Source organism: Rhineura floridana, chromosome 7, assembly GCF_030035675.1.
Source record: "Rhineura floridana isolate rRhiFlo1 chromosome 7, rRhiFlo1.hap2, whole genome shotgun sequence".
NCBI lineage: Eukaryota > Metazoa > Chordata > Lepidosauria > Squamata > Rhineuridae > Rhineura > Rhineura floridana.
Window position 1 is genome coordinate 134,806,916 of NC_084486.1, and position 26,186 is coordinate 134,833,101.

At 42.7% G+C, this 26,186-nt stretch overlaps 1 protein-coding gene across 11 annotated transcripts in view; it reads left to right on the plus strand.

Annotated features, from left to right (window-relative positions):
* FNDC3B (fibronectin type III domain containing 3B) overlaps positions 1–26,186 on the plus strand; it is a 389,419-nt gene that overhangs the window by 295,370 nt on the left and 67,863 nt on the right. For all 11 annotated transcript variants that reach the window (XM_061637327.1, XM_061637337.1, XM_061637336.1 and 8 more), the window contains 7 exons: positions 1,894–1,965; positions 2,682–2,800; positions 5,547–5,652; positions 9,142–9,317; positions 10,805–10,918; positions 15,384–15,533; positions 16,614–16,894. In XM_061637327.1, coding sequence (XP_061493311.1) covers positions 1,894–1,965; positions 2,682–2,800; positions 5,547–5,652; positions 9,142–9,317; positions 10,805–10,918; positions 15,384–15,533; positions 16,614–16,894 — 1,018 coding nt within the window. The remainder of the gene's footprint in view (positions 1–1,893; positions 1,966–2,681; positions 2,801–5,546; positions 5,653–9,141; positions 9,318–10,804; positions 10,919–15,383; positions 15,534–16,613; positions 16,895–26,186) is intronic.

Here is a 26,186-nt window from a genome sequence, read left to right on the forward strand (position 1 = left end):
TGCAGGAGGGTCCTTAATTATGGAAACAGATTGGAGAGTGACATAGCAAGAATTGTAGAAAAAGCGAAATGCACAGAGGAGGAAATAAGGTGGAACTAGAATGGCCCAAGAAAGAAACTGGGCTTTGGAATAGAGTGGCTATCGAGGGGAGAGAACATATATGGGGAACAGCTGTAGATCAATGATTGTGCATCTGCCTTGCATACAGAAGGTCCTAGATTCAGTACCTGGTGTCTCCAGATAGGGCTAGGAATGTCCCTTGTCTGAAACTCTGGAGAGCTTCTGCCAGTCAATGTAGATAGTACTGAGGTAGGTGGACCAATGGTCTGATTCAATATGGCAGCTTCCTATATTCCTAACATTAAAACAGGAGTTGAAATGCTTTTGAGCCTGGCTTTGTCCCATCTTCGCTGTAAATGTACCACATGTATGCTTGTTCACTTATAATTATTAGCTTTTTCTTTCTTTCTTTACAAAAAAAAAAGGCAATTAGTTTTGAAAGAGTTGCGAAATTGCTCTGGAGATGGCGGGCAACAGTCAGTTTGGAATGTAACACACTCTAGCCAATCAGTGCTGTGCAGAGCTGGCTACTGCTGCAGACTCTCAGAACTGGTGTTTCCTGACCCTGTCCTGAAAAGAAAGTGGCTTATTTTGAGCAGAATATGGGGCTGCAGCTGCACAAACATTGTAACATCTGTCCACACTCTAAGCAGCATGACAAAGGGGACATTGTTCCAGGAATGGGAAGAAGCAAGTTACAGAGGCAGGCGATGAAAAAGGAACCTGGATGAAATATGTTTTCATTTATTTCATTTATTAATTTGTTTGTTTATTATTAAATATTAAATTTCTATCCCGGCCTTCCTCCCAAATATGCAGTTCTAGATGTCCTTATATTCTAAAAGATCCAGTAAGAAAGTAGTAAACTGGAAGCTTAGTAGTATAGCCAGACATAAACACTTTGAGTGGTATTCAACTAAATCCTTGGAGCAACTTCAACTTCAGCTAGCACAAGGCAATTCCCCCTTCTCCTTCTTCCGCAGTATCCCCAAATCTGCTCTGGAAGGTTGGGGGAAATCGTAGAACAGATTTAAGGGGTGCATGGGGGGAGAATGTTCCATTGCACAAGGGAAAATCTTTGCACTGATGGAACATTCGACTTCGTGCTATGTTGAATACAGTCCATTCATTTTAAAACACTGGCATCCAGTTCCTTTATATGTATGTTTCTCCAGCACCAGGGTGTGTGTGTACATGTGTGAAACCAAATATAGGGATGGGAAGCAGCAAAGAATTGGCCAGATGTGTCCTTAATTCCCACAAATCATCATGAGGTGAGAAAATAAGCAAGTGGAGATGGGAGTTCCTACAGCTGCTGAGCTGTAGCAACCCTAACTCTTGCTAAACTCTTCCCAGTTTCCTTGGCTGCTGGGTAATATTTAAGATGGGATCTGGTGGGTCTTCTTTAGCCTAGTGGTAGAGCATGTGCCTTGCATGCAGAAGGTCCCAAGTTCAGTCCCCGGAATCTCCAGTAGAATCATAGAATAGTAGAGTTGGAAATGGCCTATAGGGCCATCGAGTCCAACCCCCTGCTCAATGCAGGAATACAAGTTAAAGCATACCAGAAAAATGGTTGTCCACCACCTCCGTAGGTAATTGGTTCCATAACGTATAAAGGCAGAGCTGGGAGAGAATCCTGCCTGAAACCCGCTGCCACTAGTCATTGTAAACAGTACCGAGCTAGATGGACCAATGGTCTGATTCAGTATAAAGCAGCTTCCTATATTAGTGCTGACCAAAGCAATCGATTCAGAATCTGCCATTTATTTGTAAAGAATTGTTCCGTTTCCTCTTCTGTAGTTTGCTAACAAGACCTTTTTTGTTTGTTAACAGACCCTCCTCAGGATAACGGTGGTTCTGAAATCCTAAATTATCTGCTGGAAATTTCAGAAGGAAGCTCTGAAGGTAAAATAGAACAAATATATGTTTAATCCAGATACTTATAATTACACATATTCACAAGAAAACATTGAGCGTCAACAGTTAAGACCAATGTACAGCAATTCTCCAAAGGAGATTGTATGAAATATCTTTGGATTTCTTAGATTATATTAAATATTTTAGAAATTATTTAATCTGGTTGATCTCCCCCCTCCCCAGGGGCTTTGATTGCAGATTTGTTTTCCATTAAATAAATGAGCATGATAGTATGAGGTTTATTTCTGTAGCAAACAAGTAAAGATCTAATGATACTTCTTTCTGAATTTTACTTAGTGGTTTCTCTTTGAAGATATATATTGTAAAGTAACCACTAAAATGCCAAAAATAATTATTTTTGGAATACAGTAAAATTCCCTGTCTTTTTGAGCTTTGTTTTTTTGTTTAGCCTTTCATGAGTGACTACAAAACGTAACAGTGGTTTTTGTACATGGCACATGCAATCCCAGCAAAACAAAAACACCACCTATGACTTCTTAGTGGATGACCACTTTAAATGAATCTTTTCAGCAGGTAAATTAGCCTTGTTGGTAAAAAAAAAAAATCCATAGGCCACTTCCCCCCATAAAGTGCCCATTTCTGTTAATCACTGGAAGGCCTGTGGCTTAATGAACTCTAAATAGTACCTTAGCCCTATAGTAATTGTTTATCAATTACCTGAGCGAGTCCAATTAACCTTACAGCAAATCAATGGGAAGTAGCGTACAGAGGATCTGCTACAGAATGTACGTGTACATACTTGAAACCAGGCACTTTGTATAAGCTCCGGGCATGCTGTATTAGCACTGGTGGACACAGTCAGGTAAGTATTGCTTAGCCGTTAAAAGTACATCTCCCTCCCTCCGGCCTCAATAGATCTTCTGAAAGCTTTTTTTGTGTGTTCTGCATTATGGCTTTACCCCTCTGATAAATTTGTTGTTGATATTATTGTTACTGTTTTTGTTATTATCCTGCCCTCCCTCCTAAAAGGAGCAAGGTTTTTTGTTTTTAAAAACAAAAGATTTAAACAAAAGATTAATAACTGGTGGATATACTAGGTTAGTGCTTCATATATTTTCATTCAAGGTTTGGAAGTTAGCAGAGCAAAATCAGTCTTTTTTATGCACACACAAATATATACATAGTTAAATGTTCTTACGCAGCATAGTGACTTGCTGAAGCTACTAAGTCCCATGTCTGGATCTCGTTCAGGCCTGTAGGCATGCCAAAGTCTTTTGCTTTGCTTCTCTCTCATATGTATTCTTTGTTGTTGTTGTTGTTATGTGCCTTCAAGTCGATAACAACTTATGGTGACCCTATGAATCAGCAGCCTCTGAGTCAGCATTTGTTATAAACCACCCTGTTCAGATCTTGTAAGTTCAGGTCTGTGGCTTCCTTTATGGCATACAACTCCAGACTCTCCTTTCACATCTGTGCGCATCAGCCTCTGGGCTTCCATTCAGCTTTGACCCAGCTGTGTCATTAGTCACAGTGCTATTGGTACTTGTCCATTGTTCTTCCCCAGTAGCTCGCTGAGTGCCTTCTGACCTGCGGGTCTCATCTTCCAGCACTATCTTGTGTTGCATTTTGGATACTCTGTTCATAGGGTTTTTGTGGTAAGAGATATTCAGAAGTGGTTTACCATTGCCTTCCTCTGAGTCTGGATGCATCTTAGTCTGGTGTCTCAGCTTTGATCATTCCGCCTTGGGTGCCCCTGCTAGGGGCCTAGCCTCTTGGTCCAGACTCCTGACGCCATTGCTCTCAGCTTCTTCAACACTCTCAAACCCCATCACCACGTTAAGGTGTGTATCCTAAAGGAGGATATGTATTTAAAATGCTTTATTTATCTCTCCCTTCCCTTCCTTCCTGGAGCTCAGGGCAGAATCTCCCCCCCCCCCAATTTTCTCTGTAAAATTATTTCATTAATTAAATATTAACAAATAGATGTTTCTTTAAATAAAAACAGTGCCTTTTTCAAACAGTTACACAAAATAAAAGACGAACACCCAAACATATACAACAGTTCATAAAACAGGCATTTTCTGCTGCTGTCCCTGTACTGTTGGAGTGCTCTTCCCTTGGCCGTACATGAAGCAGCAACCATCAGTTGCTTCAGACATCTTGTAAAGATTTACCTGATCCTGTTTCATGCGCTTGAATCTCCTGATTTTTTATGCTTTTTTGCTTTTCTATGCTGTTATGTGTTTTTTGTGCTGCTATTTCACTGGTTTTAGATTGCATTTTTGCTTTCATTGTATTGTTTGTGTTTTATACTGTATACCACTGAAAGATTTGTTAAGTTATTAAGCTGTTTATACATGCTTTAAAATAAATAAATAAAGGGTGAGTGGTGGAGGGTGGATGGTAGTGGGAGGAATGCAGGCAGTTGATACCCAGGGCTCCCAAATTTAGGTCTGCAACAACCTGAGAGAGGAGTGTGACTGATTCAAGCTTTCCCAGTGGCTCAGCAAGAATTTGAGCTCATGGCTCCCAAGTCCCAGTGCTGACAGTGTTCTGGATTCCGTTTTAGGGAAACAACAGTGACAACACCAGGCAGGTGCTCTGAGCAGCACCAAGCAGCTGGCCCTAGCTGCCATTTTAATTTCCCACAAGGCTCATGTGGTAGCATCATTCTGGGATAGAGTGGGAAATTAGTAGCAGCCCCTGGTGTTGTGTGGGGAACTGCTGCTGCCCACTGCAGCTGCTGGATAAGCCTGCCGGGTCCCAGTAACAGAAGACAGGGGCTACTAATAGATGGCATTTTGCCCAAAGCCCCCTCAGACTTGGAGCCCCTGGCCCTGCCTCATCTGACACTCTGTCTACTCTTACCATATAACAACAATAGCTTAGTCAGGAAGACCCACGTCAATCTGGCAAGGTGAGCAGAATGGCCTGAATAGGGTTGGCTTTCCATCCTTCAAGTCATGCAGCATGCAAGGAGGCAGGAGGGAAACCACGTTATTGAGAGCTAGGCTGAAAAATTCCCCATGGAAATCTGAGTTGTTGTTTTGTAATCCCCACCACCACCACCGGCACCTCATTTTTGATTCAGTCCAATGCTAAAGCCCTATACAGGCTTTCACTCCCTGTTATTAACAATCATGCAGAGGGGGAGAGTGGCACTGTGCTTACTGGCCCCGTACCTGCCAGGTTGAAGGGGAACACCTGGGGAAGTGGGAGCCTTCTGTACATGCAGTGTTACAAATCACTGAGAAAATCTATGCATGTTTTTATTATTTATTTTCTTACAATCATATTCCACCTTTCTTCCATTATGGAACCCAAGGCGGCATACCGACCAGGCACTGACCAGATCCAGACCTGCTTAGCTTCAGCAAAGTGGTTTCAGACCATGTGTTTTCAGACTCATGTTTTCAGGCCATGCCCTACATACAGTAGGCTGCCATCTACAGACATTCCCAGCCCCCGAATGCATGGATGGAGGGTCCAGTGAGAATGTGATGACAGGGCTGGGACTAGCAGGCAGGTCCTCACTCTCTCCCTCCATCTGGTGTGGAGTGAGTGTCCAAACAGGGCTTAAATCTAACTTGCATTGTTTCTTTTTCCAGTGTTCCGAAAGTTTACTTGTCCGTACACTAAGCGTCGCTCCGGGCCAGTGTCAACCACCCAGGGTGCTTGGGAAACCAAAGCATAAAGAAGTGCAGCTGCAGTGGGGTAAGACAGGAATAGGGGCTTGGTTTCAAACTGAATTTTTCTGTTTTACCATTTATTAAAAAGGTACCAGAAACTATAATACATATACTGGCAATAAATAAGTAAAGAGATCAATAAGCCGATAAAGAAAATCATTCACATTGTATAAGCATCCCAAACCAGTAGATATAGCAACATAGGAAGCCATTTTATACTGAGTCAGACCATTGATTCATCTAGTTCAGTATTGTCCACTCTGACTTGCAGCAGCTTTCCAAGGTTTCGGACGGGACCTTTGTTTTCTCAGTACTTGGAGGGGGGGAATACAAGGATATATGGGATACTATATTTTAAATTATTGTTGCTCGATACCTTATGGGTTCCCATGGAAAGGTGGCATGTAAAGATTTTACCAAACAAAGGTGTGCATGTTTGTTTTAATCCTAAATTGTAAAATGTTAAGGTGTTTGTAAAAGGCCTTAAGGAGAATGTGCGTTCCATAAATATTGTGGCAATAAATACTTTGATCTGATGCCTTCCTTGTTGTTATTTCAGTGTCAGGCAGATACCTTTTTCATCTGAATGCTTTATTTGTTTTATCTATTTGAAAGCATTTATAAATTGCTTAATATTTATTAAGCAATGTACACACTAAGAAGTGTACAACATAAAAACAATAAGCTATGTCATCAAAATAAAATAAAAATAAAACATTCAACATAAAGCCAGTAGAACGTTACAGTAGGGCCCCGCTCATACAGCGGGTTACGTTCCGGACCCCCACTGTAAAGTGAAAACCGCTGTAAAGCGGATCCCATTGACTTACATTGACCAAAATGGCGCCCAGCAGCAAAAAACCGCCGTAAAAGCGGAACAAGCGCTGTAAAGCGGGGCCTTTCTACAATTCACAACCGCTGTATTAGCAGAACGCTGTAAAGCGAACTGCTGTAAAGCGAGGCCCTACTGTAGTATAAAATCATATTAAAACAAATACAAAGAGGGATTCAGAGAATTAAAGTAAATAAAAACCCTGGAATAAAAACATACCCCTGGAATGTTTTGGGCTATGGATATATGCAGCTGATAAAGTTTTAGTTTTCTCTGTGTGTGTGTTTTATAATGACAATCTTAACACTCCTCTGGGAAGAAAGGCAAGATATAAATTTAATTAATAAATAAAATAACAACACTGCTTTTTAGAACTGTATTATTGTATAGTTTTATTGTCTTTATTATATGCAGTGCAGCATCCCAGAGAATGTTAGCTATAGGGCAACTGAAAAACACAGTGAATAAAATGATACATTTTTAAATATAATACAGGGAAAAAGGGAAGTCGCTGTACCTACAGAGCATTCAAAAAATTCCAACTTAAATGCCTTTACTATCTTCACTGGACATACAGCTGTTTTTCTATTTGCAGCAGTTTAGTCCAAAACTGAAGTTTGTTAAAAAATAATTTTTAAAGCTTTTTTAATCAAATTCCTACCTGTGTTTATTTGGGAGACAGTGGGACTTATTCCTAAGTAAGCGTTCCGAGAAACTGCATCCTTAATCATGCGAAAGAGATACATTTTAAAATGAAGAGGCAGCTTTAGTGCTGATAAGGCCGAGTGGGTGATTTTAACTCAAGAGCAATGGGTTGTACGCAGATAATTTGCCAAACGTTTTTTCTATGTCGCTTGCCCTGTTTTTGCCTTGCAGTGGGTGTTCCACTAAAGACAGACAGATTGGCTTAGGTTTCCATAATATATCCAATATTACTAAGTCTGTCTTTTAGCATTAAATTTAGCACACAAGTACAGATATTGGAATAAAAAGTACATGCTGGACTTCATTTGTGGAAGTCTGTCATATGTGCATAGTGCTATTTTTCCTTTTTTAAAGACATGAAGGAATCAACCTGACAAATTTATTTAATAATAATAATAATGTTGAAACTTTTATCCCGCCCTTCCTTCCAGAAGGCGTCTAGGGCAGCAAACAAAGAACAAAACCCTAAAAACCTCTTAAGACATCTCAAAAACAAAACATATTCTTAAACATATTCTTAAAAAACCTAAAAAAAATCTTAAAAAGCAATTCCAAAACAGATGCCAGCTAGGGTAAGGTCTCTACTTAAAAGGCTTGTTGAATGAGGAAAGTCTTCAGTAGGTGCCAAAAAATAACAGAGATGGTGCCTGCCTAATATTTAAGGGGAGGGAATTCCAAAATGTAAATGCCTCAACACTAAAGATCCACTTCCTATGTTGTGCGGAATGGATCTCCTGATAAGATGGTATCTGCAGGAGGCCCTCACCTGCAGAACCCAATGATTGTCTGGGTATATACGGCGATCTTTCAGCTTTCCTGGTCCCAAACTGCATAGGGCTTTGTACCCCAAAACCAGCACCTTGAACTTGACCCAGCAGCTAATGAGCAGCCAGTGCAATTCTTTCAGCAGCAGGATAACTTGTTGGTGATATCCTACCCCAGTGAGCAGCCGCACTGCTGCATTTTGCACCAGCTGCAGCTTCCAGACCAACCACAAGGGCAACCTCACTTAGAGAACATTACAGTAATACAGTAATGATCAGTGCTGTGGTGCATCCAGAATTGTGAGGGTCCTTGGGCAAGATACCCACAGTGGCCCCCTCCCTGAGTGGGCCCCCACCTCCTCACTTTTATTTCTACTTCCCATTTGGGCCCAATCTGTACAATTGCCCATAAGAAAAGCCTGTTGCACTCAAATCCTGCTTTGGGATTTCCATGGGCATCTGGCTGGCCCCTGCAAGAACAGGATGCTGGACTAGATGGCCCATTGGTCTGATGCAGCAGGGCCCTTCTTATGCTCTTAAGTTAAAGCTATGCTGTATCAGGCCAGAGACCCATCTAGTCCAGCACTCCATTCTCATAGTGACCAGCTTGATTCCTAACTGCTGGCCTGCAAACAGAACCTGAGTGCAACAGTGCTTTCCCCACTTGTGCTCCCTGGCAACTGCTATCCAGAAGCTACTGCATCTAACATTAGCAGGAGAGCATAGCCACCATGGCAAGTAGCCATTGATAGCCTTAACCTCCATGAATTGGTTTAATCCTCTTTCAAAGCCATTAGAGTTTGTGGTCATCATTACATCTCATCACTGTAGTCAGATGACTAAACAGGGATACAGAGGAGGAGGAGCAGAGCTAGGGTGCTCCAGGGGTTGAATGTGGGGCCCCTGCATTGTTGGACCTCTCAGTATGTGCCCAGCAATGGCTTCCCCTGGCACCAGCCTTGCTGCTTCAATATGCTTTAGGGGGAAGGCAGTAATTTATACAGGCATGTGCTTCACTGTTGACAAGCGATTGGATGCGTTTTTAGAAGTCCCATGGATTGTCTGCTTCAGCTGTTGCTTTTATCAGATGATCTTAATTACCTTCCCAAAACTACTGTGCACAACCAACAAGTGTTTTTGGCACCTGGTGCAATAACAATACCAACTTACAGAAATTAAGAATATAGTAATTATTACAACATCTTTTTTCCAGATGCTCCTCCTGTGTCAGAAAATAGTTGTCACGTCTCGGCATACAGTGTAGAAATGACTGGACCCGAAGAGGCAGCTTTAGAGATGTATCATGGTCCAGATCTTGAGTGCACCATTGGCAATCTGCTGCCAGGGACAACGTATAACTTCAGAGTGAGGGCTTTGAATGATGGCGGGGTAAGGGAGTTGTATATAAACAGCCGTGCTCTGGAATTAGCTATGACAATTGCAACTCTTTTCATGAATGTATGAAATTATTCTTATTTGTCTATTGCATCTTATTAGATCCTGACTTTCCTGCAAGGGGCTCAAGGTGGCATACATGGTACTCCTGTTCCCCTTTTTACCCCACAACAACCCTGTGAGGTAGATTAGGCTGGGAGATAGTGACTGGTCCACGGTCACTCAGTGAGCTTCATGACTGATTGGGAATTTGAACCTAGGTCTCCCTGGTCCTATTCCAACTGCTCTACACTCTGGTTCCTTTCCTTAATGTTTCATATACAGGGTTGTATACAAAAAGGCATACTCAGAGTAGGCCCATTGAAATCAATGGACATAAGTTAGTCCAGTTCATTTATTACAATGGGTCTCCTCTGAGTATTACTTAGTTGAATACAACCCATGATAGGCTACAAGGTAGTTTGTCTTTTTCACCATGGCTATGCTTCTGGAATGTCACTGAATATTCATGAGCATTACATCTGTGAAGAAAGAGAGTTCAGTTGAAATTCTGATTCACTTGCTTTGAAGGATGTGAAACCTTGGCTAGGAGGGGGAAAGTATCATCTTACTGGAGCAAGGGACAGAAAAGGTTATGTGGTGTAAGGATATGTTCAGATAGGGAGCTTCTGAAGTGTGGGGAGTGAGACGGGAAGGATATGAAGGGAAACTTCAATCTGGACCCTTAATTTAAATATGAAATTTCTTCAAAAAATTTTTTTAGGTCTGCTAAGATAGGTCACTGAGGGCCAACATAAAGTTTTGAAAATTATGTTATATCTCCTATTGTATATTTGCTTAAGAGTGTCATCACACAGCAGTTTGCTTGGATGCCAGCAGGTGGCACTGCAAACTACAGTGTGATGACACACTTCCAAGAGCTGCAGGGCCAGCCGAGAAAGGAGATGGAGGCAGAGGCAGGCAGGTATAAAGGGAGGGTGTGGCTTTGGCACCTGATAAAAAGAGGGGGTCTGTGGCTTTGGCGAATGGTAAAAGGAGGGAGGTCGGCGGGGGGTGGAGGTTCGGGGAAGGGGAGTGAAGCAAGCAGGACCACAGCCCCTAGTATTATGAATATTATTCAAACTTCCATGTTGGCCCTACAGTCTGTGTGTGTCTGTGTGTAGGTACGTAACAACGAACATTAAAAGTCTTAAAGCAACACAAATGAATAAAAACAGTGGGCTTGTAAATATATCTATATATCTATATGTTGCAGTAAGTTACAAGGAATTTCCAAAATATGGAGGTTCCACTCATTCACACGAAAATGTTGACAACTCTTTATGTATCAGGACAAAATAGTGAATGTTGAAAGTGAGCGTTTCGCTACTGCTCATAGTCACTGTATTTTCAGACATCTCACCATAACAAATAATACATATATTGTTGTTGTTGTTGTTGTTATCCTATATATATCTTGTGTTTATTCCACTCCCACTTAGTATGGGACGTATTCTGAAGCTACAAAAACCACCACAACTGCTGGGCCTCCTGGGCAATGTAGAGCACCTTGCCTTGCCTTCCTTTCTGATACAAGTGTACTTGTTAGCTGGGAGGTAAGAGGAGCTCTTTTTCTGTACTTTCAGTTTCTATCCTGCTTAAATAAACAGACCTGGTAACAATGTAATTTACATACACTTACATGCCAAAATGACTTAAGCTGTTTTATACAGCAGAATAAGTGGGTAGAATCCTGATGTGATAGAATCAACTGTACCGTGGTGGGCGAATGACATATATTTTGAATACTCTCTTGCATTTAAAAAAAAATATCTGAAAATAGAAAACTAGCACAGAATGTAGAGGACTAGGCTAAAAAAATTTCCCCTCCTTTGCAAGTTTTTTTAATTGCACTGAGTATTTATTTTAATGCAGTAGATGGCATTCAAACATAACATGAAGTGATATGAGCTTTATGAACATACAATGCTGCCTTATGCCAACTCTCACCATTGCTCCATCCCAGTGTTGCCTACTTTGACTAGCAGCAGATTTCCAGGATCTCAAGCAAAGGCCTTGACCTGCTACTGCTACCTGATTCTTTTAACTTGAGATGCCAGATGGTGAACCTGGCATGTTCTACATGCAAATTATTGCCTTACCATTAAGTTATGGCCCCTCTCCACATAGGGGTTGAGCACCTATTGTCCACTCTACCTTTTCAGGAATTTTACCACCTCATTCTGCTGTATGTGTTGACCAGATGTATTTTAAAAAACAAGATGCCCATTGTAATTATAGAGGAATTCATACTTTATGTCAGCTGGGAGGCCGATTACATGTAATGGGCTAATTGCAAGCAAATATCTCTACATCTCTTATTTTTCAATGGAATTAGACTCTGATGCATATTTTTGTTGACCTAAATAAGAGAGACTAATTGGCTGGATCAATCACTTGTGTTCGGCACTTGATTTTCACCCCCCTTCATGACTTGTGTGTGAATGTGTAAACTTACTCCTTTGAAAAGCCTTCTATTTAAGTGGACGGCATTGTGGCAGAGGGCATTATCCTGTCACCAGTGTTTAAGTAAGATTCAGTTTCCAGTCTGGTCTGTTTCTGTATGTGGAGGGGAGGGGTTGCCATCTTGTCCTTTGTCTCAGCTAGCAAAATTGGGCTGACTCTCGAGTCTGAGCCCTCTTTTATTTTTAAAAAACTGTCTTCAGCCTAGGCTGTCTCCTCACATAGATAATGACCTGGTTCAGATGTCACATTGAACCATAATTTAAAACAGTGATGGGGAACCTCTGGCCTTATTAGGCAACCAGGCCTCTGGATTTGGTCCATGAGACCCTTTTTGGTGAAGCATGCCCACCTTTCCCGTACCTGACATCAGGGAATGTCAGGTGCATGAAAGTTCAAGCAGCAGGTGCGAAGGAAGAATTGGGAGTATGCTCTAGCTGGAGTGTACTCCAGATTCTTATTTTGCAGCTGTAGCTTAATTTTTAAAATTTGGCATCTTTTCTGTCAAAAAGCACCTAATTCAAGTTGCAGAATTCAGTCCTGTTGGGTGAGACATACTTATAGATCCATTTCAATCGGGTTTCAGGGCCGGTTTCGGCACTGAGACGGCCTTGGTCGCCCTGTTTGATGATCTATGTCAGGAGAGAGACAGAGGGAGTGTAACTCTGTTGATTCTCCTTGATCTCTCAGCGGCTTTTGATACCATCGACCATGGTATCCTTCTGGAGAGGCTTGAGGAGTTGGGAGTTGGAGGCACTGCGTGGCAGTGGTTCCGCTCCTACTTGGCAGGCCGTCTCCAGAAGATAGTGCTTGGGGAACATTGCTCGACACCGTGGGTACTCCAATGTGGGGTCCCGCAGGGTTCGGTTTTGTCTCCCATGCTTTTTAACATCTATATGAAGCCGTTGGGTGTGGTCATCAGGAGTTTTGGAGTGCGTTGTCACCAGTACGCTGATGACACGCAGCTCTACTTCTCCTTTTCATCTTCCTCAGGTGAGGCGGTCAATGTGCTGAACCGTTGCCTGGACGCGACAATGGACTGGATGAGAACTAACAAACTGAGACTCAATCCTGATAAGACTGAGATGCTGTTGGTGGATGGTTTTTCCAATCAGATGGTGGATACATATCCTGTCCTGGATGGGGTTACACTCCCCCTAAAGGAACAGGTTCGTAGTCTGGGAGTCGTTCTAGACTCTTCCCTGTCACTTGAGGCTCATGTAGCCTCGGTGGCACGGAATGCGTTCTACCAACTTCGATTGGTAGCCCAGCTACGTCCCTACCTGAGTAAGGAGGATCTTACATCAGTAGTACATGCTCTGGTAACCTCACGTTTGGATTACTGTAATGCGCTCTACGTAGGGCTACCTCTGAAGACGGTTCGGAAGCTACAGCTGGTGCAAAATGCGGCGGCCAGACTGCTAACAAGAACGAAGCGGTCTGACCATATAACACCTGTTTTGGCCCGCTTGCACTGGCTTCCAATATGCTTCCGGGCCAAATTCAAAGTGTTGGTATTAACCTATAAAGCCTTATACGGCGCGAGACCTCAATATCTGTCGGAACGCCTCTCCCGCTATGAACCGGCTCGTACACTACGGTCTGCTACGAAGGCCCTCCTCTGGGGAGGCCCGGAGGGCAGTGACAAGATCAAGGGCCTTCTCAGTGGTGGCCCCCGAACTATGGAATAGTCTCCCCGAGGAGGTTCGCCTGGTGCCGACACTATCATCCTTTCGGCGCCAGGTTAAAACCTTTCTCTACTCCGAGGCATTTTAATTTTTTGTTAATGATTGTAATGTTTGTAATTTGATTTTAGCCTTTGCTGTTTTTAGATTGTGAAATTTGATTTTAGACTGATGTTTTTGTATTATATTGTATTTTATTGTATCTATGTTCACCGCCCAGAGAGCTATTGCTAGCCGTGCGGTATATAAGTTTAATAAATAAATAAATAAATAAATAAATATATATATATAGATTATATAGATATAATGGAGCTCAACATGGTTCTCTTCCTACTCCCATTTTATCCTCACAACAACCCAATGAGGTAGGTTAGGCTAAGAGAAGGTGACTGGCCCACTCAGTGAGCTTTTTGGCTGAGTGGGGATTTGAACCTGGGTCTCCCCAGTCCTAGTCTGTGACTCTAACCACTACACATGAACATCATTTATCCAAGAGCACAGTCCAAGCACGTTTTAGTAAAGAAATATAAAAGAAGTGGCATCATAACACACACCTTCATTCTTTCATAAGTGTACTGCAGAAAATGTTAAATAAGCATTAAGTAATTAAATGTCACTGCTTAAAGTGATAGCATTTGTTTAAAGGCAATTTAATCTGCCAAATGCATCTAAAGTTCTGGTGTTTCTATAAATTTTCTAGAAAGTCACAGTTGTCAAAGGGCAGTGAAGTTTTTTTTTAAAAAAATCAAAAATTAAAAAAAGGGCTGCAAAAAGTCAACTGCTGCATCACCATAGAAAGTATTAAAAGTTTTGGAACGTTATAATAAATGGACCTTGGTCTTATAATTATGGCAATCCATAGCCTGGCATTCCCTGTTTATACTCTGACATTAATGTCATTAAAGAACAAAGAATTCAAAACACTGTATATTACACCACTATTCCAAAAGCCTAAGTGTTTATTTGTAGGATCCTTGGCTGGAGTTTTGTCTGTCTCCTTAGCCCCGCCCCCTTTGCATCACATTGTTCCCAGCATCCCACATTGGCAGTGTGACTCAAATGATTAAGAATAAGCCCCTTCCCCCTGTTTGAGGTCAAAGGGGCGTGGAACTTGCCTCACCCACCCCTTCCTCCCACACATCCTGGTTGCCTGTATTATTTGTTTGTTTTAGAGAATCTATACGTAACCTCTCCTTTTCTTAAGAAACCATAAGGGTGGGCACCAAGCCTATCCTTAAAACAACCAAGGCTTAACCTTGTATTACTTGGTGTTTGATCACTTGATTTGGTGTCAACCTCCTAATGATTTTTCTATCATTGGAATTTCGCTCCTTCCTGATTCTTGAAGTCTGTACTGAAGCACAGTTGAAACAGCACAATTGGAACAGACTACCCTTCTGACTCACATATAGATTGCCAGTGCTAAATAATATTTAAATTAGGAATGGGGAAATGTCAGGCTAAGGGTCCAAACAGGGCCCTTCATGCTTTTGTATTTGGCCCTTGGGACTCTACACTCTCTCCTCAGCCACAGCCCTCACCTGCCTGCCTTCACACCTTCAGTGTTTTTGCCTTGCTGTAATGTGTCCTTGAACTCTAACATTGCCTGGATGGAAGATAGAGATGAGTGTGTGTAGAAACTGGCCTACTATACAAAGTTGACATTTAGATTTGTTGATCCACCCACTGTTGCCTCTGGCCCCACACACAATTGGCATGTGGCCCCCATAAGGTTGCCCAGTAAGGAATGTGGCCCTCAGTTTGAAAAAGATTCCCCATCTCTGATTTAAGTGATCTCACTATTTTTTTTAGTGCTGGTGAAATACCTTTTTAGGTTCAGATAAGACCCAACAGGTTTTTGTTTGTGTTGCAGAGTCCCGAAAGCTTTGGTGCTGACATCTCAGAATACAGACTGGAGTGGGGAGAAGATGTTGAGTCTTTAGAACTGGTGTATAGCGGCACAGGCAACTCCTTTGAAATCAGCCAATTATCAGCCGCAGCACACTATTTCTGTAGGCTACAGGTAAATCAAGTTGGTTAACTTAGAATAAGAGTATTAGATGAAAAGAGGACTCCCTTACATTACCTCCAGTAGGTACCTCCCTTCTTTATAACCTGAGCATGAAGTAGTGCATTTTTGTAAAACAAGTTAGGATCTGGGTAGAGTTAAAAGGGAATTTTAGTTCCAAATATTTTGTTCCCAATACTTCAAGCTTTAATTCTATGAATAATCATAGCATTGTAGGTTTTTGAGGACATCAGCATCACGTAAAAATCTCACTTGGCTATATATTACAGAGGGACAATGTTAATTCCTTTTAGCAACAGTCTTGAAGATTGCTTATGCAGAATGTATTGTTTTTTTTCCAGGTTTCTCTTTAAATAAGCATGTTATTCACACAAAAAGACTAGCCAGTTTGTTCAACAAAAATTCTCCTTTACTGATTCCTGAATTTTAGTAAATAGTGATGGCCTGGTTTGCATGACAAGCTAAGCCAAATCTTGGCTTACTGAGATGGTGTGAACGTGTGGGCTGCAGGAGAGGAGCTCGCAGCCACTTTGCGCCTCCTTGGTCTTTTTTGCTACTGCACCAAACCACACTAAACCAAGGTTTGGCTTGAAGTGCCATCCAAACCAAGGCTCATGGCTAAGCTCTCTCCTCACTAACCACATGCTGTAGTAAGTTACTAGTCCTGGTTCAGATGACATGCTAAACCAAACCTTGACTTAGCTTAGCACAGCCGCAAAAAGGACTGGGGAGAAGCAAAGTGGCTGCAAGCTCCTCTCTGGGAGCTGACACGTTCCCTCATTCTTGCTAAGTCAAGGTTTTGCTTAGCTTGGTGTACAGACCAGGCCATTGGCTAAAATTATTGCTGGGGGAAAGGTAATTGTCTAAAGACGTGGATGTTATTATATAGTGTACAGGCATGACTTGCCAGGTGATAGGTTCATATGTTTGCCAGTCTGCATTGAATGATTCATTGTTTATAAGCTTACTTGGCTTTTATCTCTTGTCCTCTATATCTACAACTGGTGTCCATGCAGTGGGACATAATGAATCTGATTAGTGTGTGAAATAATGAACTATATGTTTTTTCTGCAGGCAATAAACCAGGCAGGAGCAGGACCTTACAGTGATCTGGTCACCTGTAGAGCCCCAGCATCAGTCCCTGATGCTGTAAGCACCCTCTGCGTATCAGATGATGAGCACTTGGATGCCTATCCGATATCACCCTTTGTGTGCCTTGTATTGAACTGGGAAGAACCGTGCAATAATGGGTCTGAGATTATTTCTTACAATATTGACCTTGGCAATGATATTATCCCAGTGGGTAACGTCACAAGTTACGTTATTAATGACCTGCTTCCAGAAACCACATTCCGGTAAGTGTGAGTTAAAATTGTAATACTCTTGCGCAGAGATCCGGAACTTGCGTGACAGAGCACACTTTAAATTTGATGTAAAGGATCTTTACAGAATATGTTGCATGGAGCTAAACAATAATTCAGCTTGCATAGTAGTACATATTTCAGAAATCCTGAGTTTCACAGACTTTGTTAATTACAAACCCCAACACATGAATATGGGACGAAAATACAGTATGCAGTTTATTATTGTCCTCACTGAATGATTACAGCCTTATGCTTTGCAGGGGTGATAGCTGTGCATACAATACCCTCTGCTACCACAGATCAAAAATGTAACACAGTTGAAAAATGTAACACTGTAGTGTGACTTTCCTTTTGACCATCTGAATGGCTTGTTGCAGGGCCTGGCCACCTCTGTATCCATCCCTGCTCTGCCCTTTGGGCATAGCCCAAGAGATTTTGTTACGTTAAGGTATATCGGGGGTTGTCAACCTGATGTGGCATCACATGGCATTCCCAAGGCAACTGGGGGCATCTTTCAATCAGGTTGCTTTTTCTTGGTCTGAAGTGCAGAACAGATCATTTCCTGGAGCTGGAAGGGCACACCCCCTTCTACTCTGATTGGTTTGAAAGGATGTTTGAGGGAAGGAAGCTGCGGGGACAACTTCCACACTTGCTTTGTGGTCCGCCCCCTTTGCTCATTTGTTGCCTATCGGTCATGAGCTCTTCTGAGTGTCTGTGGGGGTGGCGGGAGGAGCAGCAAGGATTGCTTTGTTTGCTTAGCTAGTAATTGCCTGCCAGCCATAAGGAGATGGTGGGACAGTTGCTTCACCCCATGGAGGGGCTTATGTGAATTGGAGAGGTCCCAAGTATATGGTGGGAGAGGTGCTTATTTATGTGTAGTTTATGAGAGAGGGAGAGATGCACTTGAGCAGAGAGGGAGAGACGTGTGTCTGGCTGTGCATATGTGAAGCACATGTGCAAAGAGATGCATGTCTGTGGTCTGTATGTATTTGTCTGTGCTGAGTGTGGAGAAGCCACCTTGTTTATTTTTCCTGGTACTGAGGAATGCTCCTTGTAATTATTGGACAGCAACAGCATCATTGGGTGTGTGTGTGGGGGGATATTGTGGGGCTAGCAGGACATAGCTGACTTCCTATGGTAAACATGAGTTGTCCGGGGGGAAGCAGCAATGAGGGTTTCTCTCTAATTTTGTGTTATGCCATGCCCACCATGGCAACCATTTTGTGTTGTGCCATGTCCCTTGTGGCAGCCATTTTGTCACTGGCACCCACAATACTTTATCAAAATTGAAAGTGTGTCCACTGGTCCAAAAAGACTGGCAACTCCTGTGTTGTGTTGTGGTTTATTTATATACCAAAGCAATGTATAACATATTAATACAAAAGAAAGACACAACAAATGTACAGTCATCATTCAAAATAATATAAAATAGTAGAATTATTACATCAAATGATTGACAGATGGTTGTCCCACCCACCTGTCAAAGTTGGCCTGTGGGGGTGGAGATATGGCCTACTGGGCCAAAAAAGTTCCCCACCTTTGCTGTGTATTTTTTTAAACTACTAGTTTTATTTTGGAAAAAAATATGTTTTTAACATCTCATTTTATTGGTAATCTTTGATGTATATTGTATGTAAACCGCTTAGAGGTGTTGATGATTACAGGATATATAAATCTTTTTAATAAATAAAAAACATTTTCCTCTTGATGCCCAGAACAAAGTAGAAGCCTTCTTCCTTTCCATAGTTTTTCAGCGTGTCACATGATAGCTCTGGCTCTGCCTCTCCCTCCATCCAGTATCATGACCTACAGCTACTAGCCATGATTGATATGCTCTGCCTCCATAGTCAGAGGCGGTACGCTTCCAAATACCAGTTGCTGGAAACCATAGGAAGGGAGAGTGCTCTTTGCACTCAGGTCCTGCTTGCAGGTTTCCCACGTGCAACTGGTTGGCCACTGTGAGAACAGGATGCTGGACTAGATGGGCCATTAGCCTGACCCAGCAGGCTCTTCTTACAGTGCCTGGGGTCAGATGGAGAGCAATGCAACCCCATACGAGGGAAACCAGGTCCACTCCTCTAGTTCAGTTCGGTGGGGTGGGGTTTTATTCATTTTATTTAATGAACTGTGTATTCCACTTAACAATCAAGTGGTTTGATAGGCCTTTCCCTGCAGATCTTGGTTCTGACAGTTGAATTCTGTGCAAGCACTCAGGCTTGTTTCTTATGGCCAAAAGTGGCAGAAGGGAATGGGTTGGGGAGGCAAGGTGAGATGCCTTGAGCAGATGCTAACTTGTATCCAATCATTAGCTTTGTTTCGAGTGCTCCCGGTGCCTTGGAGCTGGCCACTCAGAAGATGCTGATGCCTAGTGGGTCATGATGCAAAGGGAAGGAAGAACTTGGATTCCTGCACTGATCAGGGGGTTGGGCTGAATGATCTTACAGGCCCCTTCCAGCTCTACTGTTCGGTGTCTGCAGTACATGACCAAGTATATAAGGGTTCCAATACTATTCTCAAAACCAGCATAAACCAGAACAAGACAGTAGAGTGAAGCAAAGAGAAAACCTTTATTTTTAGACTAAAAACTCCTTCAAGACAAGCATGCCGCATAAGCATGTTGGTTACACTGTTAGAGATTCAAACTTTCCCTGAACTGTCTCTCAATGTTTCCTTTGTTAACCTTTCCCTTTCCCAGTGCCTCATAACAGTTCTCATTCCCATCTATTCCATTCTTTATGTGTAATCCCAACCCAATATGATTTTAACTCCCATCTACCTCCCTAACTGACAAAATTGCCCTTTTACACTCTCCCCTTTCTGAACATTCCACTTGCAGGATTGGCTAATGACAGAAAAGGACAAATCCTAGCCCTGTCTGTCACAAGCAGGTTCTTGCTTCTACTATATTGCCGGGGTCTACTGCTATTCAATTGCTTGTGCTGCTGGCAGCAAAACACAGCAAGCTCTGGCGTTGCACTGGTGGGCAAAAACAGCATCTAGTCCCACAGGTTTGTGTTGCTAATGCAAAAAGCCACAGGATCTGCTCAAAAATAGTCTTAAAACTTTCCATTGGTGTCTCCCCCCCATATTTTATTTCTTATTATTTTTGTCACTTTCTAAAACAATTTCTCTAGGATGACACACAATCCATTAAATATAAAACAGGGTTAAAACCACAGCAGAAATGAAGCTGGTTCAACACTGAATCCAAACCCACCATAAAAGAGTATAAACAGATAACATAAAGAAGCAGCTAAAACCACTCCATAGGACAGGGGCAGCCAATATGGTAGCCTCCAGTTGTTGTTAGACTCCTATTCCCATCAGCCCCAGCCAGCATAGCCAGTTGTCAGAGATGATGGGAGTTGTAGTCCAGCGACATTTGGAGGGCACCATGTTATAGCTATCTGTGTCATAGGACACAGGAAGGGACATAGCTCAATGGTAGAGCATTTGACTTGCATGCCACAGGTCCCAGGTTCAATCCCCAACATCTCCAGGCAGGTTTGGGAAAAGACTCCTGTCTGAAAACCTGGAGAGCCGCTGCCAGTCAGTGTAGACAACACAGAGCTAGATAAACCAATGATCTGTCATGGTATAAGGCAGTTTCCTATGCTCCTATCAGCAGAGATTAATATTAAAAAGTTGCTAAGAGGCCCGGGAGGAGAATAAAGCCTTTGCCTGATGCTCAGAGGATATTGATGTGAGTCTCTACAAAGAGATCATTCCACAACAGGGGGCAGCATTTGCCAAAAAGGTCCTCTCACTCATTGCCACCTTTATGGAGACACCTGGAAAAGGTCCTCTGTTGATCAGTTTACTGTATCATCATTATTCACCGAGTGTTTCGACCTTCTTTTTGTCTTTTGATGTTTGGAAACTTATGATAGCTATTCTAGCATTGCAGCATAAATAAGAATAGATTGAACTAATTATAATGTACATCCTAAATACAGGTTTCATTTCACACTGCAGTGTGCTCATTTTTCAGATCTTGAGCAGTAATTATTAACTGTGCATATTAACTTGGTTAATGTAGCTGTGTGGATAAATAACTGGCTTAACTGATAATTATTACGATTTTTTTTCCTGCGGCCTTCTGAGAAATTATTTTAATTTTGGAATGAATATTGGTAAAAGGTCAGATGGCAAATGTAATTCTAAAATTGCTCAAAGTCAACCCATCCTCAGGCCTTTTTCTAATGGCTCTTCAATTCAAATTATCTCTAATAACAGCAAAGGACAGGAAAATGCACACAGAATTTTATTATTAGTTATTGCCTTTTAGGCACTTCCAGTGTGCTTCAGGACCATTACTGGCTTTCATCTAATATCAGCCCCACAGGGCTGGGGACTGAGGCTTAGAGATATTCTTTGCCCAATGTCATTCATAAGAAGAGCCCTGCTGGATCAGTCCAAGGTCTATCAACTCCAGCATCCTATTCTTATTGTGACCAACAAAATGCCTATGGAAAGCCTACAAGCAGGATCTAGATACAGCAGCACTCTCCCCTCTTGTGATTCCCAGCAACTAGTATTGCTGACCAGAAATACGAAACTAGTTCTCCCAGGCCCAAGTCTGCTGTAGACGGGTGTCTTTTCCATGCAGAACTGGGGCACTATCCATCTACTGCTACTGCTACACCAGGTGTGGGGAATCTCTGGCCCTCCAAATGCTGTTGAACTACGACTCCCATGAGCTCCAGCAAGCATGCCCAGTGGCCAGGGATGATGGGAGTTCAGGAACGGCTGATGGGTGAAAGGTTCCCCACGCCTGTGCTACACAGTTCCCATTCAAGAGAACTGAGCTGTGAATGCTGAAAAGAGGGGACGTTATTGTTGAAATAATGAAGAAATCATTATTGAAGAAATCTGGCCTGGTATTAGATAAATTAATGGAGGATGGGTCTCCAAATGGTATTAGCCATTACATCTAAATGGTATCTCTAGGTTAAGAAGTGGTATACCTCTACTGAAGAACAGGCATTGGGGGAAAGAATGGAGCATAGTTACTTCCTTCATGTGCTGCTTGTGGGCTTCCCAGAGGAATCTAGCTGGCTCCTGGAAGGGGGACAGAATGATGGACCTCTGGGCTGATCATTCTTATGAAGGACCTAGGGGCTTTGCCCCTGCACACTTGGTGCACCGACCTCACACACAGGGACTCCCACCCCTCCCCCCGAAGTCTCAAACATACACACACAGGGACTCCCAAACAGGTCGCCCTTCCCAATGAGTTGGCAGGTGTCCTCTTCTTCCAAACAGGTTGCCAAGCTTCCTCCTCTCCTTCCCTTTACACCTGCAAGGAGGAGGAGATGGCCACCTGAGCCGAGTGACACAGGAACAGTGCAGAGTGGCTGGAGCAGCATCTCTGTAACCATCCTGCTCTCCTGCCACTTCCCTCCTCCTTGCCTTCTGCACTGAGGCTGTTGGTGAGGTGGGGGGCAGCAACAGCAGAGCAGGACAGTCGATGAGGAGCTACCATGGGATGCCCTGACTGCTGCTCCATGGTTCTCTCGAGTCTCCTCACTCTCCCACCTTGCTTGCCTCCTTGACTGCCCACCATCCTTGCTTACTTCCTTGCCCTCCTGCCGTCCTCTCTTGCCTTGTGCTTATACGTACTAAGGGCTGCTGCCCCTTCTTGCTTCGCTCACCAAACTCTCCCCTCCTCTCACCAATCCCAACTCTCCCCATGGTTACCCCTTAGATCAGCCTTTCCCAACCAGTGTGCCTCCAGATGTTGTTGGACCACAACTCCCATCAGCCTCAGCCAGCATTGCCAATGGTCAGGAAAGATGGGAATTGTGGTCCAACAACATCTGGAGGCACACTGGTTGGGAAAGGCTGCCTTAGATCTTCCCCTTTCACCTCCTATAACGGCTAAACCCCTTCCTTCCCCCCTTTAGACCTCCTCTCTAAGCCCCCATCTTTTCTCCACGCTTTCCCTGTTGTACACCGTGCTAAGCCTTCTCCCTTTCCCCCCTTAGATCTTGCTAACCCTCCTCCCTATTCCCCACTTTTGCTCTCAGAAAGCCCCCCTTTCCCCCTTTAGACCTTGCTAAGCCCCCACCTTTCCCATCAACTGGGGGGAGGCAAGCAAGTGGGCAATGGCCATGGAGCCAACTCCTGGGTGGCCTCATTCCTACCACTAGGCCTTCCATGAAGCAGGTAAGCCAGGCCATTGCCAGCCACTGCCGAGCGCTGCTGCTATGCGTTCTTGTGGATGTCTGCTCGGTCTGCTGCACTTCCCCTGGATCAGTCACGCTGCAGTTAGTAGTGCTCATTTGCTTGCTTGCCACCCCCTCGCCACTGCCACCCCCTGAAGCACCCTCAGTCCCCACCCCAACCCGCTTGCCTTAGCTGTTGTGCCGTCAGCGACGACCACCAGCCCTCCCACCCAGGCTGCAGCCACCTCTGCCGCATAGCTTGCTCACTTGCTAACCCCACGCCACCTTCCATCCCTTCAACTCCCCTCAGGTATCTACAATCCCCACCCCAGCCCACTTGCCTCAGCTGTTGCACTGCCACCACGGCCACCTGATCAGCCATCTTTGTGTCTTTCTGCCCTGCTGCCACGCCACACCTCTGTCGTCACACTTCATGATGTCATGTTGACATAACATCTTACCTTTTATTATAAAGTAAGATAGCCAGAACCTTAACATTGTCAGCAGACCCCATAGACAACACAGGGGACAATGTCTGGCACAACACCTATTGCAGCCACTCATCATTCTGCTGAGCAGCGCAATGCCACAGCGTAGTCAATTTGCCAAGCCCAAAGTTCTTTGAAAGAACCAGGTTACTCAACATACGCTGGAATAAAGTCATATTTCTTAATTTTATTGTTTTTTTAAAAAGTATAAACCAAATCCCAAAATGGATTTCATGGCAGCATACAAAGAAATGTAATCTTACAAAAAAAATTAACCCAAACCAACAAATATTGCAAAATTAAGAGTAACAAAGCCATTCAACTATTTGTAATTTAAAATACCAGAGCAAATATAAAGGTTTTAACTCAGTGCCAAAAAATATCCTCAGTGCCAGGCATATCATTCTTGGGATATGCTTGTCTTTTCCTCTCTTGTCTTTCTGTGGGATGTTCTTGTCAGCCTCACAGCTCAACCTGTTAATTGTCCTCCCCTCATAGCCTTTTGTTGTATATTGGTCCTAGCACCAGTGGACAACAGGCACTGATCTTCCTGTTGGCCTCAGATATATACTTACTTTGCAGGTATAGGATTTGGATAATTAACGGTGCAAGCAAGCTACACATAGCCCTATTCATGATGCTCATCTTTAAAACTTTCTGCCTCTATAATACTGGAGGGGAGGTATTTTGATGAGATAATTCTGCAGTTTCTGAAAAATGTTTTTTTTTAACTCCTCTACATGTTATAAGGCAACACTTACTTTAAAAAAAACCTGATGTTTTTAAAGAGTGTTCATTTCTTTTGTTTCATATGGATGACAAAACGTAGACATAAGCATTAACTATGCAGTATATCTGATTAAGGAGACTGCTACACTGGATAAGCTTTTAAATACAGATAAAAATAAGAGATAAACGTCCAGTAAGAAGCCATGATCCATGACAGGACATTTGTGTCTTTTTAATGCTTTCCATTAGCTTTTGTTTGCAAGTCCAATAAATAGTTGCTGATGTCCTTCAAGGAATAATGACTCAACATCCAGCCTTTGGTATTCCCTTGCAAATCATAGTCACTATTAAATTAAATTAAATAGCAAACTAACACTTTGCAAAGGCTGCTGCAAAATTGTTCTGTGTTGCTTGTCTTTGGAGATCATTTACATACCACTTCATAGTTCAAAGAAAAAATATGCTTTTACCTTGCATCTTTCTATGGGCCCTGAAATATTCAGCCAGATCCAAATATCCTCCTGTTGCTATCTTGCATGATCAGTAAAAGCACCCTGGACATATTAACCTGCCAAGCAGATATATTCAGAACTATGTGTTTTTTTATGCTTATTGTTGTCAATCATAGTTATTGCCACCCTTATTTATATATTTATGTAGTGCTAATATTGCACTGGATATACTGTTTGCTTGGAAAATAAACTCAAAACTCTGTAACTGTATTGAGTTATGTTAGTCAAATAAAGGTTGTCTTTACAAAGTTCAGAGATGGGAATCAGTGAACCTTCAGATGTTGCCAGACTCCAACTTCCATCAGCCCAAGCCATCTTGGTCAGTGGTCAGAGGTGATGGGAGTTGTAGTCCAACAACATCCAGAGGGGCCAAACGTACAGGGTGATATTCAACATTAGTCATACTCATAGTAGACCCATTGAAATCACTGGACTTAAGAAACTTAAGTCAAGTTAATTAAGTCCATTCATTTTCACTGAGAGTACTCTGAATATGAGTTAATTAGATATCACCCATAATTTGTTCTGCACTTAACGTTTTGCAATAATTAACTCAGTGTTAATCAACTCTGAGTTGGGATACAAACTTATTTGATAGATTTCTATCCCAGCCTTCAAATAAATTTCCTAGGGCAGATCACAAAACACAGAAACAACAACAAAAGCAATATGATTTTTACAACAGAATACAGCAAAGATAAAACTGCAGATTAAAGCAGTTGAAAAACAAATCATTAAAAGGCTTGAAAAATAATGCACTCTTTACCTGGTGCTGAAAAACTAAGTCAGTGACTATATTTGCTTATCATCAGTGATGGCTCCATGTCAGTGGGGCAGTCGAGTCAGCTCTGGGTTCTAGTCTGAACTTTCAAGGAGCTGGCCAAGGTGCTGGCCACCTTGGATGGCTCCTTGAAAGTTCAGACTAAAACCTGGAGTGGATCCCATTGCCCCCCTAACATGGAACCACCAGCTGGCACTGCATGTCATGAGGAACCATGGCTTATCATGACAGACACAGGCTCAAGCGAGTTTTAAACTCATGTGCTCCTTCTGTTCCAGCGAGGCTAAAAGGAGGAGTTCAGAATCTTTTGCTTCCTTCTTCTGATTAACAGAAGTTTGTCGTATTCAACAGACTACTCTTAAGTAGGGCTTGTTAGCTGGAGAAGGACAGTGCAGAGGAGGAGTGCTCAGACCCAATGTTCACCTAGGTTCACTCCTGTCACAATAAATCATTGTTTTATTATGACATTTGAATACAGCCAATGAGTTGTATTCAGCTCGGAGCAGACCTATTGAAATTAATGGCTGTGACTAATTAAGGCCCATTAATTTCACTGGGTTTACTCTGAGTAAAAGTTAGTTGGATATAGCCCCATATGTCTGAAGC